Genomic DNA, 19,417 nt, shown 5'->3' on the forward strand with positions numbered 1-19,417 from the left:
TTTTGATTATCTCTGTGTTTGGTTTACTTCCATCTTAGCAAAGGCAAAGTCTCTCCGGAGTACATAGATGTATCCATTTTGTGTCAGTTCCACATTTCTTCAGCTATTTTCCTTTTGCTCCACAAAACGTGTCTCAAACTGATGGAGTATGGCCGAAAAGCAATCTTACCACGTTCCCTTGGTCACGTTGGTACAATGTGGTCAATATCTTGAGATTTACTCATCCTATTTGTATTTTTGAGTTCGCTATTTCAAGCAGTAGGGTGTACTGTACGTACACAGTACATGATATTTCATTAAATTTCTCTGGTGCGAAAAATATTTGAGACTCCTTCCTATATCTAGCATAAAAGTGATACTTGAATCATCCAAGTGAGGTTCATTTTCATCCTCTCGTCAGATATATCACTTTCATAGACGTGTCTCGAATTGACGAAATGAAACTCACGAGGATGCGTCTTTTTGTTAGGCGGAAGGAGGAATGTAATGGAAACGGAAAACTTTATCATTCCATTCCTTTTCACAATACGATTCCTCTGCCGAACATTCCTTCCGATGGGGGGAGGGTGGGATGCTTTTGGGGACACGAGAGGCAAGATAGAGAGAAGTAGATACATGTAGAATTTATTCTTCATAGTTCATAAAACTTGAATGACTTATTTATATACGATCCACACATTCTTGCCTTTCCTCGTTTTTTCGCACGCAGTGCAAAATGGCCACATTCCCCCGTACTACGCTGGCCCCATATGGAATGTCATGATGAGGGCGAAAGGTTGTCGAGGTTATTGATTCTAAAGGCGCCTGGTCCACACCAGGCGCCTCCACTTGGCAAGACAATCAGGCGCAAAAGAGGTGTGTAATATTGAAAATGTGTGGCTAACAATGAAATTTATACGAAACGTCTGTTCCTGACTGATTACCCACTGAATCCTCAGTCACTTCCCGCCCAAGAATACGCGCTGGTGGATTAATGATGTGACACCGGTACTGTTTTGCCCATCCACTTTGAATTATTGCCTGCGCTTCGACGAACAGGCGGGATCATCATTAAAATTATCTGGCTGTTGTGCAAATCATGCGCCCCCGGGGAGAACCCCAAAATTTCTGATGTGGTAAGCAATCTTCCACCTCGTATTTTTTCACGCCTTTCCGTCTCCCCCGACCCGTTCCCCACCTTCCCGAAAAATGAGCCATTTGCTCCCCACTGCGCGAAATTACTTCCGGACAATGGATTTTATTACACGAAAATGTAATTAGAAAAGGTTAATTATGACAGTCAATCTCACTGTGGAAATCACTCAACCTACAAGGGGAAATCCACCCCAATGCTATGTGCTAAAAATGGGAAGGCTTTTATAGCTCTTCCGTTGAAAGGTAGAGATAGTTCCTCTTCTCAGATTTACCCTCAAGCGATTGACAAATAGCTTCAAATGAAATCGTTTAAGTGGTGATTTCATTCTCTTAAACACAAAGGTTTTTTTATTAGCTTTGTTTTCCACTTTAGCATACACTTTCTTTTCTTTTGTAAGTAAGGGATGGAAAAGTTTTTAATATATATTATAAGCGGTTATTCATTGATTTGTCTTTAAAAAATTAATTATATGTTTTTGGAAAATTCTTCAAATTCCTTTCTTTAATCATTTTTTAACGATACCGTTTTTTAACAAAATCCTATCATTTCTTACACAAAATTAAAGATTCATTACGATTTGTATAGTGATAAAAAAGGTCACCAAGATACTGAATATACAAACCTATAGCAAACGGATAAAGAATAGCTAAGTATATAATAATAGAATGAATTCAAAGTGCTTTTCGTACGTTGCAAAAAGCCAATTTTGTCGCCCTATCTGAAATAGAATTTTGTTACGGATAAATTTGTGTATCCGTATTGTCGTATGGAAAGCATAAAAAAATGTCCATCACGAAAATAATGACTTCCAGATCAATATTGTTCAGTCCAATGAATCAACTAATGGGAAATGGGATTATTCCGATATATTCCATCATCTTTATTCAATGTGATTGAGAGGGCCCCTTTAAGATTTGACAAACGAGATTCGCCCCTTTCCTTCCTGGCTTTTCCACCTTCGGCAATTGACAAAAAATAGACAGGAAATCATGAGGGTTCTTTTTCTATGGGGTAAACTTTCGGCCTCTCTTCTTCAGGTTCCTTCTTTGGGGATAAGCGTGGGAAAAGTCTTGAACAAAAAAAAAAATGGATGGTTTTTGCCATTGGAAATTGACTGATTTTGACCACATTTTAGAAGTTAAAGTCATACGGGTGTCCTTTGAAAATTGTGCAAAGAGAACATTTAATTGGCAGATCAATTCACAAAATCGTGTGTCATGTTTTTATTCTTTAGTTAATTGGGGATACTTCTCCTTGAATAATTGATCCTTTTTTATTTAATTGCTTTAAAGGAATTTTCCTCATTATTTTAGAATGTTCTTACATAGAGAGACATTTTTAAATTTAAGATTGAATTTAATTAAATTTATTCTCTTAGGAAGGCAATTTTTTATATCATTGATACATATATCCGTTTTTGAGAGCTTTCAGAGTCGCTATTTACATTTTACTTCCTTTTTTCAGGTTATTTCTTTAGGGATATTACATCTGTAAGAAATCGCTTGCCTATTTTTTTTTGATTATAAATTGCATATTATCATAAGTATGTAACACAAACTATTGGAGAGACACAAACTGTTTCAGCAAAATATAACAGAGTATCTAGTGAATAATTTTCTTATTTTCTCATGTTTTTTACGACGTAAACATTCATATATATTATTCCCATAGAATAAGCATTTTGCACCCCAAATTTACCTCAAAATGATTAAAATTGAAAATTATACGAAATTTTGCAATAATACTGTTGTGAATCAGAATTTTGTTAATCGAAGCATTTAGTGGGCATTCAATTTAATTGAAATGCTGCTGATGATTATTCCAAAAGTCCTCGTTTCTCCAATATAACTGATTTTCCTTGAATGTTTCTCATGCTGTATTAATCGACATTTTAGTATTCATGACTTCAAAAGCTCATTTCCGGACCAGCAGGCTTGTCAACAATTTGCAAGTAGTCGAGTCTGTGGAAAGCACCGAGAATCACCCCCTAAAGGATAATTCTCTCAATTCTTTTCAGGCGTTTAAATATTCATGTCGCAACCGCCAGTCTGTTTTTTGTCACCTACTTAAGTATAAAAGCCCTCACTTTTTTATCCTTTTTTTCTGGGTCGGATGAGTCTGTGAGAAGTCCAGGAGCTTTTATCAACACAATTTCCTGCTACCGACTGTTTGTTGCATAACTAATCATGGTTTCTTCATGTGCTATTGTACTCGAAGTTGAGGATTAATTCAGAGAAAGAGGATGCACCTTGAATTGAAACAATGTGATCCATCCACTCAGATTCGAGAATCTCCTTCTTGGGCAACTCATAAAAAGTGCAATTCCACTTAAATTTCTGCAACATTGTACAAAGAAAGATTAAAGAGGAGAGGGATGAGTTTTAAGTCGTAAAAATTACACTTTCTATGCTGCAATTTCTTGTATACCTACATACATACATTTCATTATTATAGAGAGAATTTCTGCAATGCTTTCTTCAAAGTAATTGTAAAGCTATATGAAAAGAAGTATTTTACTCTTTTTTTTCATTTTTGTTAAATGTAAAAAGAAATTAAAAATTTTCTTATGATTGGAAAATCATAGATATATACTACCTACCTATAGTTTTTCCCATAAAAAATGAGCTTTGAGAATAACACGATTGGACGCATTGGGCGTTAAAGTAGAAATGCCTATAGTTATTGATTAGACCAACACAATTTGTGAACTTGTTTCCATGCCATGGTTCAACTGACATGATGCTGAAGGGTGAGATGAATAGGGAGCTAAGCGCTGTTCATCAGGCGCCCGCAGGTGTTTGAGTTCTTTACTGTTTGTATGATTAAGTTCACGACCTACAAAGACTTCTATTACGTAAACTAAACACGTTCTGCTCTTAAAATTGTTGTTTAAGTTTACATTCTTTTTTTTTTATAAAAGTGGAATAACTTTAAAATTATTTTTAAACATTATTCTTAAAACATCATGCAAAGCTTTCAAAATTACTTCTATAATAGTTTGTGAAGTATTTGGAATTTTAGTAAAAAATGTCATTGTACTGCGCTTCATAAATAACTACATTAAAGTGAAAGAACTACTGGGACATTCTTTTAAGTATATAAGATTATATAGGATGTGCTCAAGAATCTCATTTTGTAATTACAAAGTAAATATATATACAAAACATATATGTAATTCACGTCTATGTATAATGAGAATAGAGAGATGATACATTTTTTGCGCTTAAGTATTGAAAGGAAAATACTCACAGTATTATGGAGTCTTAAAACTTTGTCCCGTGTATTATAATCGTAGCGTATAAGAGGATGGGCGAACAAGTTGAAGAAAGACATTCTGTGTGCTTATAATGGAATTAATATTGCTGTTCTGGAATACAGAAGAAGCTCCTCAAGCTCACTGAATGGATACATACAGAATAATTATTGTAATTGAAATTTTACATATCCCTCCAGTAAAAGAATTGTTGCACTTACGTTTCGGTAGTTTTTAGAATTATTAGTCTATATACCTACTCTGAATATTTCAGAAGAATTATGAGCCCCTGTGATAATAATAATTAAATTATGCAAAATATTCTTGGCAAGGGACGTAATACCTCAACATGCAGAACGAGAAAAAACCAAAATGGTATTTTGGGTATTTTGGCGAAAAAAAAAATTAAATACCAATTTATTAAAATTTAATTCTTTAACTATGCATGAATTAACAAAAAAATATCCCAATTGCGCAATATTTATGGAAAATAATTAATTTTAATTGCAAAAATCGATTCACTAATGAGTTTCCAAACACTTCCAAAGCTTCGAGGTTTGAGTGTGAAAAGAGGAAAGTGCAGTACATGCGACACAGCATGGTGGAGATTTATGAATTTATTGTGAAAGTTCTCAACAAAGTGAGACAAATTTATTTCCACCTTTCGTACGTTCCTCGAAAGAGAAAAATGTGGGAACTTCACCAATTCACGTTAGTTGGACGACAAATGGCCCATTGAGGGTTCAACGTATATAGATTAGTGCGGAGAAGTGCAGCGAATAAGAGTGAATGATGGCATCGAAAGCCCCGTAAAATGCTCTTGCCATTTTGATGCACACAAAAAATCTTCAACATAAATTTCCAGCTATATTTTCTTTTTATGCGAAAATCCACTTCAAAATTTGCATTCAATGAATATGCAAAAAATTTTTTCACGGATTTGTATCGTGATACGTTAAGCCACATTCTTTTTGATTTGGTATAGTATAGTACACATAAATGCTTTTCGCATAAAGCTTTCCCCATTTTAATATGCATACATGTATTTTTTTCCAATTTCATTGTGTGATATACATATAATCAGATTTTAATAAAAGAATATTTACATTATAATGTATGGAATACTTGTTTTATGTACATGTACATACCTCTTAATATAACGTTATTTAATAGATGAATTTTTTATTGTTTGTAGAGCTTTTTGCCATCAATCTCATAAATGTTATTTTTGAACGCCAGAATCTACAGCTTAAACTTTCAAATTCAAAGCTTGCAGACGGAATAAAGTAATAATATATTTGAATCTTTCAGATTTGAATTATATGAATTATTAGATCAAAAAAATGATGTGGTTTTTTAAATTTAGTTAAAGAATATTGAGGAATCTAGGGAAAGGAGCTTATTCAATCTTCTATAGGTGAAAATTCCATTCGAAGAAATAATTTTGGAGCGCATTCTCTTTTAAAAATTTAAAAAAGACAAAAAATCTGTAAAAAAATGTTATTTGTTTATCTCAATAGTAGTCGATGAGTTTGTAGCAATAAAACATTGTCGGATATGTTTTGAAAGATTTAAAGCAACAAAGTATGTATGTATATACAATGTGGCTGCGCTGCATTTTTTGGAAAATCTTTGCTAAGATGTTTTCTATGTAATATCAGTTGAATTTTTTTATTCTCGTCAAAATTTTTTCTTTGAATGAGATCATCACCCATGCATATAAGCTTGAATAGGCTCCTTTTTCACTGATAAAATTGTAATATTTTTATTTTATGTTTAACTTTTAAAAATTATGCTGAGTTTTCTCAATCTCCTCTATTACTAAAATTTGGTATTCACATACATGGTGAATCACCCTTTGCTTGGTTTATAGTTCTTTCGTGGCTTCCATATCCCAAAAGCGGCAAAGGGGAAAACAGAAACGAGAAAAACTCATCAGTTTCGCGAGAATATGAATATGAAGAGAAATTGTAATTAAATTTCCAGCGTGTTCTTTTTATTTGAATGTAGTATTTTAGGGAATCAGAACCCCTATTCAAAAATTCTCAACGAGTTTTTTTCACAAAAAAAATCTCTTTTCGGCATCTACGTAAAAAATATCATTCCATCAATATAACTTTGCGAATTATTTTCCTAAATATTCTGCGCAATGGCATTTTTATTGGATATTAATTCGACAATGAATATACAATTTGTCGAGTGGTCGTAATATATACTTTTTTTTGTGAAACAAAAAAGTCAGTGCAAAAAATCGCGGGATTAGTATGTATAAAAAATCGAGTTGTTATTGAATAATCCACTCTTGGCGTACTTTATTTCCACCAACAGTGGTGTGGGGTTTTTGTGGGGATTTTTGAGAGGGGCAATTGAGGAGTTTGTGGGATAAAAAAAGGGTGGTCAAACTGTTTGCTTGATGGGGAGAAAAATGAGGACCATTCACGATGGCGTTTACAAATTGGCCAATCTACTGACCATTTATCATTTCTTTCGCTCATTCTGTATGGATACAGTGTCCACAGCGAGCTTTTGAGGCCTTCCTCGTCATATTCGCATTCCTCTTGAATGATCAATGGGAAATGGTCGTCATATTAATTATACACACTCCTTCATACATATAGGATATCTCATCCTAAAAGTGAAAGTTTTCTTGTTTCGTAGACCTCTAACACATTGAGAAGTAATTTCAGATTTATCACTTTCACATACATATGCTTTTAAAGTTTCATTATTGACACATTTGCCCACACAAGTCACCCTAATCTAGGTGACCTCTTTCGTATACGTACGATACTAAAGAAAAGCTTTACGTACTATATATAGGAACACCCTTACCGCACACGCTTCACCACCGCAATCCTTTCATTCTCACATCAATTTTTTATGCGATTCCCACAGAAAACACAAGCTGATATGTCGAAAATGTGTGCTGTCTGCAAGCGGTGTTCTCCAGTTATTTTATTTGTAATTTTCCCCAGACATATTGTAACACCATCAACTTTGGTTTTTACGTCTGCCATAAACAAAACTCTGTCGTTTTTTATCCTTCACGACACCGTCTCTATATTTTTTTGTCACCACAGGGACAGTGAATGGTTCTTTTTTATACCATTTTCCTCCGTGATGGGGATGTGAGAAGATTTTTTTCCTCGAATATTTGAAGCAATTAAATTAACGGCAACCGATGAAGGGTGAGAAAATGGTCAATTGCTATTAATTATTGTATGTGAATTTGTGAGTGGATCCCACCCTTCCATTGAAAGAATAAAATTTCCACAGTTTAGGAATTGAGAGTAATTGAGGGAGATTAATGTAATTTAATTACATAGTATTTACCCTTTGGGGAAAAGGTTAAATACTGGGAAATTTAGAATGATTTCTCTTCCAAAAGAGAATACATTAAATATTTGGTAATATCAATGTCAGGGAGTTTCTGTTCAAAAAGTAAAGTTATGACTTTTGAGAATGTTTTTTGTTTGAGGCAAGTTTTGGATGATTAATGAGGAAAGACTTTATAAGTTTAAGATGTGTTCAGGGTTTTCTGATCTATATTTTTTTTATTTTTATGATTTTTTAGTATATATCATAAGTTCTTGCTTCTTGGTTTGTATGGAATCAAATAGAGGGTCAAAACATGACCGAAAAAATGCGTAATCTCTCATATAATCCCATGAGCTAACTCATGAGACTCGAGCTAAAATCGTTTAAAGAAAATAAAACAAATTCACGGTGAGCAAATTCTTAAAATGAAAAAGAAAAAAAAGAGATGAATATTTTTTTTCTCTGATAGAAAATGTAAAATATAAAATTCAATTTCGGTTTGAGAGAAGTCATTGGAAAATTTGCTATTTTGTTCACATTTCCAACCATATTTCCCTTTGGCTTTGATATGGGTTCTGCGAGAAGCTTGTTTTCATGCACCAGCATTTCATGCATGTTATGTATAATTCAACATTTCGAAAGCAATTGGGAAACCGCATACGAAGAAAAATTTTTATGTCTTCTGATTGTGTCTCTTTTTTTATATTAGTTTTCTCATGTCTCCATCATCATTTGAATGGTATAAACATGAGTTTTCTCACATTGGAGCCAATTGGAGGAAGTTATGTGTCCCACAGACAAGTTTAATTCCTAGGGGAAATATTTTCTTGAATAAATTCCATGATTATCTCTCTGAGAAAAAAATATATTTAAGGGGTGGGAGTATGAATTGAAATTTGAATTTTGATTGGACGGTGTGGATCACAATAAGAGTGTTACTTACATACATATATGCTTTTATTTATTTTTTATTTATTAGTTTTCATGACTCTAAAAATTACTTGAAAAATTATGTATTATAACATTGCAAACTGTTAGTACTGTACATTATGTCGAGTCATCTCCCGCAAATTACAATTTTGCAGCATTATATTGTATATATTTGCACTATATATAACATAATGTGTACAATACATATTGAGTATTAAATTATAATTTTTTATGTCCCTCAACTCCTTTGATGACAAGATGAATTTTTTAAATTCATGTTCCCAATTTCAACTTTTGCATATTTTTTCCACATGAATTTTTTCCTCTTTGACCATATCAATTTTCCTCTGATTCCAATTGAAAAATTCTATAAATATTTCTAGAATATTTCCGATGAGGGGGTTTTATTTTTGTTACATTGGAATTTTATGCTTATTTGCGTGAAGCGAACCAAATAAATAATTTGCAAAGGAACTGTACGTACACGGATTGTTTGTCAAATTTAAACTTTTTTTTTTACAAAATGCAAGTCATGGGTAATTGATTAATTTGAACGAATTAAAAAAAAACTTTGCTGGAATTAAATTTCGAACGAAAACCCCAAAAGTGATTGGAAATTCTCAATAACGAAATGTCAGTGTGAACTAGATTGGACTGGAAATTATATATGATACATAGTAGAATACATAGGATGGAATGTTCTTCTGGTACTGTAATCTTTGTCTAAGATAGAGATAACTTTCTCAGGTAACAGATAATAAAAGGTGTTCCTTGAAGCATTTTTTATTTAGAAATGCTACAGACCTACAACCTTCTTTAATTGAACACCAATTTGTAGACTAATACATTAGGTACAGGTTTATATGCTCCTTTTTTCCGCATCAGTGATACTTAAACTTTAAATCTGTAGAAATTTCCAACCTCTTTACAAATAAATTTGCGTTGGAAAATAACATTAGTGGAAATTCAATAAAATTCATGCTAATGGCAAGCAAAACACAATTACTCAATGAATTTGGCCATAAGATGGGGGAGCAAGAAGTGGATTATCGAAGACCGAGAGATGATTTTATTCGCGAGAAAAGGAAGGAAGGAAAATACGCGGGAAGTTCAGTAATTGGAGAAAAGAAGATTGAGCCAGCAATGGTGGTTTCCATTGAGTGAGAGCTAGATGATATTGAGATGGTGGGACAGGTAGTCGATGGAAATCAATTTCATCTCTTAATTGGCTCTCGAAGTTGTGGAAGTATGTGGAAAATGAAATGAGAAAACTTTTCACTATTCTCATAGCTAGAGATTTGATAGCAATGGATTTCATCTTGTACGTTTCTTTGCGTTATATTTGGGTGGCTTTTCCTAAACTTTTTTTTTTGACCACTTCCCCTTTACTGTAAATAATCGACAAGTTGATAAAATTCATCCCGGTGGAACAACAACCATCAATACTGTGCAATTTTTCCAAGGAAGGTTCTTTTTTTTTGTAATACGCATTGAGCTGTCGGCAAGGTGATTCGTCTCGAGCATGAGTTGGCTTCTTCGGAAGTTCTAGCAAAATCACTGCGACGATAAGACGTATAAGGAAGATAAAAGAAATCTATCGATAAGACGACGTCACATGTTAGGGAGAATGAAGTACAAAATCTTCGCTTTTCTTGGGAAAATATAATTAAAATATTGTCATTAATATTAAAATTATTTACATGTTAATCTAAAAGCGTCAAAGAGTGCGAATTGGGTGGATTTACACGCAAGATTAACGACATTTTACGGCTATTGGATTTTTCCGTCGATTCACACCTCAAGAATTGACAAAGGCGATGATGATAGAACTAGTAATGTCCAAAAACACTTTCATACTCAACTCGATCAGTGGAAAATGCGACACAGACCACATCAGTTTATTTTGTGAAGTGACCCAATGAACACGTGCTTTGTGAAGCTCCTTATATACCTTTTGTGTCTGTAAAATAAAGAAAATTCTGGATTGCAGTGAGGATTTTTTGCTCATAAAAAGTGTTGGCTAGTAAAGACAATAAAATAAAATTTAAATAAAAAAAAAGAATTAAAGAAAATAGGGACTAACAATGAAGTACGGAAGCGTGGAACATGTAGATGATCCCAGAGAACCTAGAGCGAAGGTGAATGTGTTCCCTCACGACAAATGGCAAATCCTCAAAGACATCATCACAATTTCTCTGGCCTTTATGATGCAATTTACGGCATTCCAAGGTGTTGGGAATCTCCAGTCGTCAATTAATTCAGAGGGTGGCCTCGGAGTTGTGTCTCTCAGTGCCATCTACGCAGCCCTAATATTTTCCTGTATCTTCATTCCGACCCTCATGATTAGGAAACTTACAGCAAAGTGGACTCTCGTGGTATCCATGCTATGTTACGTTCCCTACATCGCCTTTCAGTTCTACCCACGCTTTTACACCCTTATACCGGCTGGAATTCTCCTAGGTTTGGGTGCAGCACCTATGTGGGCTGCTAAAGCTACCTACCTTACGCAAGTTGGACAAGTCTACGCTAAGATTTCACATCAAACAGTCGAAGCTATCATTGTGCGCTTCTTCGGCTTTTTCTTCTTTGCATGGCAAACAGCTGAATTGTGGGGAAACCTAATATCCAGTTTGGTTCTGTCCAGTGAGAAAGAAAGTAAAGAAAACGTGACGATTGATTTGGAGATATGTGGTGCGAACTTTTGTACTGCACATGTGAATGAAAACTTGGAAAGGCCACCAGATTCCGATATTTACAAAATCACAGGAATCTACCTTGCTTGCATCCTGATTGCCGTTGCCATTATTGCCATTTTCCTGGACCCCTTGTGTAGATATGGAGAAAATCGACGGGGGTCCCCTGCAGCAAAACCAACCCCCATTAAAACTCTCCTTATCGCTACGGCTAAGCAGCTTAGGAAACCTAATCAGATTTTCCTGATTCCCATTACGGTTTTCATTGGAATGGAGCAAGCTGTATTAGCAGCAGATTTTACTCAGGTAGATGTTAATTCTTTTTTTGCGTTCATTCATCCAAGCACATGTCGCGGTTTTTCGTTTAGTTACCTGTTGAAAAAAAAAACTTAATTGCTCTATTAACAACTTTGCCGAACAAACAGTTGCGTAAGTGTTTTAAATGAAACAAATTTTAATGAATAAAACTCAATTTAATGTTTTGTTATGACGATATTTTGTTAATTTTATTACTTTAAAAAGTTTTTGTCTTAATTGAAAACGGATAAAAAATTAAGCTATTTTTCCGTTTGGAATAAGATGAACTAATTAATTATTTGTTAAAAGAGATATTTTGTCACGTTTATTATGCATAATGCTAGAAAAAAGGAAAACGTTGCGAGGGCGTTAACTCGATACATGCCTATACGTAGAAGCACGTGCAATTTAAATTTAAAAAAATTATATTATTGTTGTTTAATTTAAAATAACATTTGTAGTAGTTTTCACATCACCATATAAAATGTTTAATGTAACTTGGGTAATAAGCATGTATACAGAATCGCATAAACTCTTTTAATTTGAGTAATTCATAAAGACAGTATAAAGTAAATAATTACGTACAAGTTGAAAAATCTCTTTAACAGATCTCCAAGATGATTTACATACATTTTTGCACAAAAAACGGAAACTTTATTATTAGTCATAGTTTTATTCTTAAATAATTAATTTACCTCTTTCTTTCATTCAAGGCATTCGTATCCTGTGCATTGGGCATTCATCTTATTGGATACGTAATGGTATGCTTTGGAGTAGTTGATTCAATCTGCTCAATTGTATTTGGAATGGCAATGAAGCATATTGGAAGGATTCCAATTATTCTTTTGGGCTTCATCCTACATGGATCACTTTTGCTTGTGATGCTCTTTTGGCGACCGAACCCACAACAACCCATAATATTCTTTGCAATCTCTGGCCTCTGGGGTGTAGCTGATGCAGTATGGCAGACACAGATCAATGGAATCTACGGAGCTCTCTTTAGACGAAACAAAGAAGCTGCTTTCTCCAACTTCCGACTTTGGGAATCAATTGGATTTGTCGTGACTTACGCCAGTTCAGCGGCATTGTGCGCTAAAATGAAATTGATCGTGCTTTTGCTTGTTCTTCTGGCGGGAGCATTGGGATGGGTAATTGTGGAGGTACGACACAAGCACCGTGAAGAGAAACTTAAGGCACTCAATGAGGAATCAAATGGAAAGATGATTGTTCATCACCATCCTGTACCAACTGAAGAAGTCAATGGGCATGCAGTTCACAGTGATGATGATGATGAGGACAACAGAGACGATGAAGATGACGAATTGGATGAAGATATTGTGGTACAAGAAGAACCAGCATCTCCGCACGGTGATGGCTTGAGGTTTAACTTCTCAATTATCAGCTTTACTTCCATCACGTCAAATCCAAAGCACTAAAGCACACACACAAAGTTCTATTTCTTTACATTCAAAATGCACAATGCATGATAAATAGACTTAAAATTGTATTATCAATTAATATTTTTAATAAAATTTATTTATTAGATAGAATCTCTTTTATTTTTTCTTATCAAAACTGGTAGAATGAAAAACTCCACACGTTTTGCTTTTTCTTTATCCATTTTGGAGGTAAAAACTCACTTTACCTATTTACACTTTAAGATTTTGAAGCGTAATCTTATCACTGCTGAAGGTGATAATTTATCTCCTAGCAAAAAATACCTAATTAATTAAATTCACGAGAAGGTATTTTCCCCTCATTTAACTTCCTTTTTCCACCTTTTTATACTCGTACTTTTCATAAAAAAATCTTTCGTATAAAAAACTTCTCATTATTATGAAAATTCATCCCCGTATAGAACTTTATTGTTGAAGAGAAGTTTTAATATCAATCAGTACCTAGCGTTTGTTGTATTGTTAATTAATTCACATTAAAAATCATAGGTAATTATCCTTTAGTTTCTCCCACAATTTCTTCTCTTCAAAGCTGTAAACTGCAATTAGGTTTTTCCATAAAAAAGATTTTTTTATTGATGTTTTTTGTAGACTTGTAGGTGTCTTTGAAGTTGCACGTAACCAAAAAAAAAACACAAAATACTCGACAAAAGCATTGAAATTTTATTATGTTAATTTTTGCAATTACAATATAGATAAAAATCACATGATTTAATTTATAAAAAAAATATTGTAAATTTTCCTCTTAATTATTACCCATTAATACCTTAAAAAAATATTTTATTATCTATATAATAAAGAAAGGTCTCTCTAAAATATGGTGTCTGTTCAGCTATGCATTTCTACACCGTTGGTCCGATCGTGATGAAATTTGGTACAGAGACTCCTGATACCAGGCGGTTTTTACCAACGACATTCATTTTCCCCCCAGAGCCCCCCTTCATATAGCCCCCATATAAAATTCATGCTTTTTTGGCTACTTTTTGAAATTGGCGCCATAAATGTTGTGTGAAATTCACTTTTTCCCTTTGAAATATCTGTTGGAGGTTTTTGTGTGGCCCATCTATATAATAAAGAAAGGTCTCTCTAAAATTTCGTTCCTGTTCATCTATGCATTTCTACACCGTTGGTCCGATCGCGATGAAATTTGGTACAGAGACTCCTGATACCAGGCGGTTTTTACCAACGACATTCATTTTCCCCCCAGAGCCCCCCTTCACATAGCCCCCATATAAAATTCATGCTTTTTTGACTACTTTTTGAATTCGGCGCCATAAATGGTGTGTGAAATTCACTTTTTCCCTTTGAAATATCTGTTGGAGGTTTTTGCGTGGCCCATCTATATAATAAAGGAAGGTCTCTCTAAAATTTCGTTCCTGTTCATCTATGCATTTCTACACCGTTGGTCCGATCGCGATGAAATTTGGTACAGAGACTCCTGATACCAGGCGGTTTTTACCAACGACATTCATTTTCCCCCCAGAGCCCCCCTTCACATAGCCCCCATATAAAATTCATGCTTTTTTGACTACTTTTTGAATTCGGCGCCATAAATGTTATGTGAAATTCACTTCTTCCCTTTACATTTTTTTTTGATATTGATAAGTGCATGCTTCATCACAATTTTTCTGTTTCTAAAACTTGCGCGAAGCGCAACAAATCCCCGCGAAGCGGGGCGAGGTAAATTGGAGCGAAGCGACAATTTACCTCGTTTTTAAAATAAAATTCAAGAGGTACAAATTTAGACACCTAATATAAAATGTATTTCTGCACGATTGCTCACTGTGTCATTCGCAATCTGAAATATGCTAATGATTTATTATTATTATAGATGTAAGGAGAAATATGTACGTCATTAAACGCACGTATTCATATCAGAATTTTTGCTAAAACTCATCCCGAATATTTCGTAAATTTAGCACATATGATAAATGGAAGCTTTCGCATTATACACCGTGTGGTAGTCACTAAGAACAAATCCCCAACTCTAATCCCATGTCATTTGATAAAATTTTACCCAACACTTGTGTGCTACACATTAACACGAAAATAAATCACGTGTTATGGAGGAAAAGTGATTATCGATACATTCGCTCTTAAGCAAATTATCGCATCATGTTTCAAAAATGTCTCGTGAATTTGCCCAAAAACGCTTCATTTTCTTCATTTTGCCTCTATCCACTCGTGCTTCTTATCGAAATAGATTTTTTGATAAAAAAAATGTACTATGTATGAAGTTGCTACCTCACTACGCAGCAAATTTTGCATTTTATCTCTATATATTTCAATTCCGGAAGCTGTCTGTGAATCATAAATAATAAAAAAATAAACCATGCGAAATTGAGTGACAGACATCCTTTGTGCTCATTGATATGGTATGATAATTAGTTCGTTTCACTTGTTGTTGAGATTTCATAAATTTGGAAACTACCACGAATGAGTAATAGAAATTTCGATCAAATTCGATTCGGCAAAGTATTTTCAATTCTAAAAAAAATATTAAAATTTCCTCTTAATAAAAACCCATAATATTGTTATTAATACTAAATTATTTGTTTGTTTATTCGATTATGATATTTTTCATAATTTTAGAGCTTTTAATGTGCTTTTAAACGTTTACGAATCAACATACTTTTGGGCGAATGAATCACTTAATCAACTTGAATTTTACGGAAACTCCCAACAATCGCTGTATCCAAGTCAGCATCGTAGCAATTTCCGAAGTTAACGGAGCTTTTTGAAACTTCAATATCTAAGTCATTGATAGCAAGAATTTCTTCTTGAGCTACGATGAGGCGCTTTTCGTAGTCTTTCGCATGATCACGTGCTGGAACTTTCCCTCCAAATTCTTTGGGCAGAATATCTATGCCTATCTCTTGCGAAATTTCATCATAGTTCTTTACCACCTTTGAAAAGAATTTTTAATAAAAGACCTAATGTGAGAACGATAATATTGCTATATAAGTATGTAAAGCTTACCTTTAGACGACTTTTCATTTTTTCGCTTAGAAATGACTTGAAGATCATGAAAATTGTGTTAACGAAAGGTGGTAGATTGACGTAATACATCAATTGAAATCGCAAAGGATATGTCTTTTGCCAACAGTGAACAAAGTCTTTGAGATATGTTGGAGTCCAAAGAGCTGCAAATGGCACTGATATTCTCGCACAATCGGTCACAGTGACGACACCATTTAATTGCGATCTCTCATCGAGACTTAAATACTCAAAGCCCAAATTGGCGTATCTTAAGCAATCCTTTGCAGTGCAAATATTTCCATCGAAATTCCCAAGATCAGCAAACATCACTGTACGTCCTTTCTTGTCAACCTCTGGAAGGACATACATGCACTGATTTTCCAGGAAATATTTCATCTCAGCATTCTCAACGTTGAAATTCTCAAAGAGATGCGGCAAAGTTTTGCGTGAGCTCAAATAATTCTCCAAAAGTTGACATGCATCGGGAATGGAGAATTTCTTTGTCCTGAGAAATCTCAAAAGGAACTTTTCATCTGTTCGGCATTTCTTAATTTTTGGATGTTTCTGGATCCACTCCCTAAATTGTTCAACAGCTTGTGATCGTAGAGTTTCGTTCTCTTCAACTTGATTATTATTCATTTTGCGATTTGATCTTTGCAAGAGCACTCAATTGAATGTTGTCCACTCGGAGAAGGAAAGGTAACTAAATCTAAATCATTGAGATTGAATTTTTAAGTGAGCTTTGATCAAAGAATTATAACGCATTCTATAGAGAGAGGGGGAAATTGAAGCTGTGTCTGTATAGGCCTCAGTAAAATGATCTTATGGGTCGAACAAGTTATAATCTTCACCATTCAATCAAGTCTATAAATAAAATCTAATTGTATGTCTATTCTTGAAAGTAATTTATACAATATTATTAGCAGAACTGTTCGTTCGTTACGAAAAAGTTATAGCTTTGTTTCACAAAACTTCATAAGAATTAAAAATATTTTTAAATCTTAGATAAACTTGGTCCAATTCGGACCTCTGAAGGTCCGCATTGAGTGGAAAAAATTGTATATAAAATAAAATTCAATATTTTTCCTAATCTGTGCTAGAAGTCTTTAACGATTTTAAATAAATATTTAATAGTCGATTAAAGAAAAACTAAGAAGTCTTAATCAGGCCACTTTCCCCTATAGAATTTATGAATAGGAATAAATTTTCGCCAACAACACAATGAAGCTTTTTTCAAATATTATTATTCAGTTGAATTACTCATAGGTTTGAAAAGGTGATTATTGTAGGCATATATTTTGTTATGCTTTTATTATGCTTAAAAACATAATAAAAGAAGATAAAAAAAACAAACGAAAAAATGTAATGGTCGAGTTAATTACACATTGAGCTGCCTTTATGCTTTATTTGAAAAAAAAAAGCTTCAATGAGATTGAGAGGTAGACTTTTATTACACTTCCAGATCTTGGCCATAAACTTGATCTTTCAGTAAGTATTAGTGATCACACATTAGCTGGAACGCGAGAGGCAGAAAATACAGAAACTTTGAGTGAAAAAAAAAGTTCATTACACATACATAAAACCAATGATATTTTTATTTATGATCCCTGGTGCGAAAATTTCTTGACCTTCAAGCATCAAGTCAAACACCTAAGCTGCATGAATACAATATTATATTGTATTCTTCCATTTCCATTTTTATATAAATTTTAATTTTGCAATTCGCATATAACAACGATATACATACATATGTAGATAAAAAATACAAAGCTCACTAATGTATTTATAAGCGTAAGCTATCATTAATCCACGTTGATTTTCCTGAAACTTCCCACAATTGCTGAGTCGAGATCAGCATCGTAGCTGTCGCCGAAGTTGAGATCACTGTTAGAGACTTCAATATCGAAATCATTGAGGGAAAGTATTTCCTCACGATGCTTCTCAGCAAGTTCCATTACTTTTTTAGCCAATTCTAATCGAGGTAATTTTCCACCACAGTCCTGTGGTAAGATTGATGAACCGAGTTTTTCATGGACATTCTCCCAATTCTTGACCACCTGGAAAGAATTTATGTTTTATAACGTTTTTTCATATTTATGCTCAAAAAAAATTTCTTACATGAATGCGATCACGAAGCTTAGCACTGAGACACGAGAATACGAGCTTTGAGAAAGCTACTGAAAATGCAGGCATGTTGACGAAGAAAAAAGCTCCATGGCGCAAGGGGAAAGTTTTCTGCCAGCATCGAGTGAAATTCTTGGTTTGCGTCACTGTCCACATTCCCATAAACGGCAAGGTTAACTTACTCCAATCCATTACGTGAACTATTCCACAAATTTGGGCTCTTTCATCGAGATTTGCAAGCTCCAATATAAGATTTGTTGCACGAATTCCATCCACAGTTGTATACTTATTCACATCGTATTCCTCTGGATCGAAAGTGATCACAAGACGTCCTTCTTTGTCCGGTTCTGGTAGAAGCAGTACACTACCCTTGGAGATTAAATGGTGGATTGCTGGATCATCAAGAGAGAGTTTGTCGAAGAGTTGCGGAAGAACCTTACGTGTTGTTAGGTACTTTTCCAGAAGTTGAATAGCATCAGGAACGGAAAATTTCTTTGTTCTCAGAAATCTCAAGAGAAAATTTGCATCCATTCTACACCTCTTAATTTTCGGATGTTTCTCAATCCATTCTCTGAATTGTTCCAGAGCCTGCGTACGTAAGGTCTCATCTTCACGCAAATTATCCCAAGCTTTCTTCTTTAATTCTTCACTTAGATTGCACTCATATTGATCGTATTCTTTAGCCATTGTTACAAAAAGAAGAAACCGATTGCGTAATTTTCTGGTTCTTTTTTTCTTAATTCACAACTTCTCGCCACTTTATTTCTTTTTTGAGATGTTAACCAGGTAGAAGACCGCAAGAGACTGAGACTTGTTTCGCCAAAGATTGATGAGGTAGAGGATGTGTTTTTAAAGTTGCCCTGTGTATTAATTCAGTTTTTTTTTCATTTTCTCACATTTTGAGTGAGCGTTCATTTGGTATAGGACGGCAAATGGAAAAAAATACCCTTAGTTTTTTTTTACTACAATACCTCATGAATAATGTGGAAATGTGATGGATTTGTTAACCTTTCGTTAGTCAAGGTTCAAAAACTTACAAATAAACGCCAAGCTTGCGCCTATGAAACTTTGACAATTTTCTCGTAAAATTGGAAAGAAAAATGGTTTTTTTAATTAATGCAAATCTCTTCTCTTTTCTCTTTTCATTTAAATTATTGTACCCACCATTTTCATAGATTTTTAATCATAATTTTCATTGAATCGACATAAAATTTCCTTAAATTACTTCAATATC

At 34.0% G+C, this 19,417-nt stretch overlaps 3 protein-coding genes across 3 annotated transcripts in view; 1 reads left to right on the forward strand and 2 right to left on the reverse strand.

Annotated features, from left to right (window-relative positions):
• LOC129790342 (clavesin-2-like) overlaps positions 1-18,989 on the reverse strand; it is an 891,203-nt gene extending 872,214 nt beyond the window's left edge. Inside the window, exons 1-2 of the mRNA XM_055827819.1 lie at positions 18,178-18,989; positions 17,636-18,116 (exon numbers count right to left, since the gene is read on the reverse strand). Coding sequence (XP_055683794.1) covers positions 17,862-18,116; positions 18,178-18,870 — 948 coding nt within the window. The 5' untranslated portion in view covers positions 18,871-18,989 and the 3' untranslated portion in view covers positions 17,636-17,861. The remainder of the gene's footprint in view (positions 1-17,635; positions 18,117-18,177) is intronic.
• On the forward strand, positions 10,642-13,170 carry LOC129790231 (UNC93-like protein). The gene is made up of 2 exons (XM_055827652.1): positions 10,642-11,635; positions 12,340-13,170. Exons 1-2 carry the CDS (start codon positions 10,721-10,723, stop codon positions 13,060-13,062), a joined length of 1,638 nt encoding a protein of 545 aa, XP_055683627.1. The 5' UTR covers positions 10,642-10,720; the 3' UTR covers positions 13,063-13,170.
• On the reverse strand, positions 14,799-16,736 carry LOC129790348 (clavesin-1-like). The gene is made up of 2 exons (XM_055827826.1): positions 16,060-16,736; positions 14,799-15,986 (listed from the first exon to the last, which is right to left on the reverse strand). The coding sequence occupies exons 1-2, from the start codon at positions 16,696-16,698 to the stop codon at positions 15,732-15,734; spliced, it is 894 nt and encodes a 297-aa protein (XP_055683801.1). The 5' UTR covers positions 16,699-16,736; the 3' UTR covers positions 14,799-15,731.
• Positions 18,990-19,417: the final 428 nt, after the last annotated feature.

Source organism: Lutzomyia longipalpis, chromosome 2 (assembly GCF_024334085.1).
Source record: "Lutzomyia longipalpis isolate SR_M1_2022 chromosome 2, ASM2433408v1".
Taxonomy (NCBI): domain Eukaryota; kingdom Metazoa; phylum Arthropoda; class Insecta; order Diptera; family Psychodidae; genus Lutzomyia; species Lutzomyia longipalpis.

Excerpts from the sequence above, each read along its gene's own strand:
- LOC129790231 (XM_055827652.1), top strand. The coding sequence starts at position 10,721 with ATGAAGTACGGAAGCGTGGAACATGTAGATGATCCCAGAGAACCTAGA. Across the intron at positions 11,636-12,339 it reads TAGCAGCAGATTTTACTCAG|GCATTCGTATCCTGTGCATT; the intron begins GTAGATGTTAAT and ends CTTTCATTCAAG.
- LOC129790348 (XM_055827826.1), bottom strand. The coding sequence starts at position 16,698 with ATGAATAATAATCAAGTTGAAGAGAACGAAACTCTACGATCACAAGCT. Across the intron at positions 15,987-16,059 it reads AAATGAAAAGTCGTCTAAAG|GTGGTAAAGAACTATGATGA; the intron begins GTAAGCTTTACA and ends TTCTTTTCAAAG.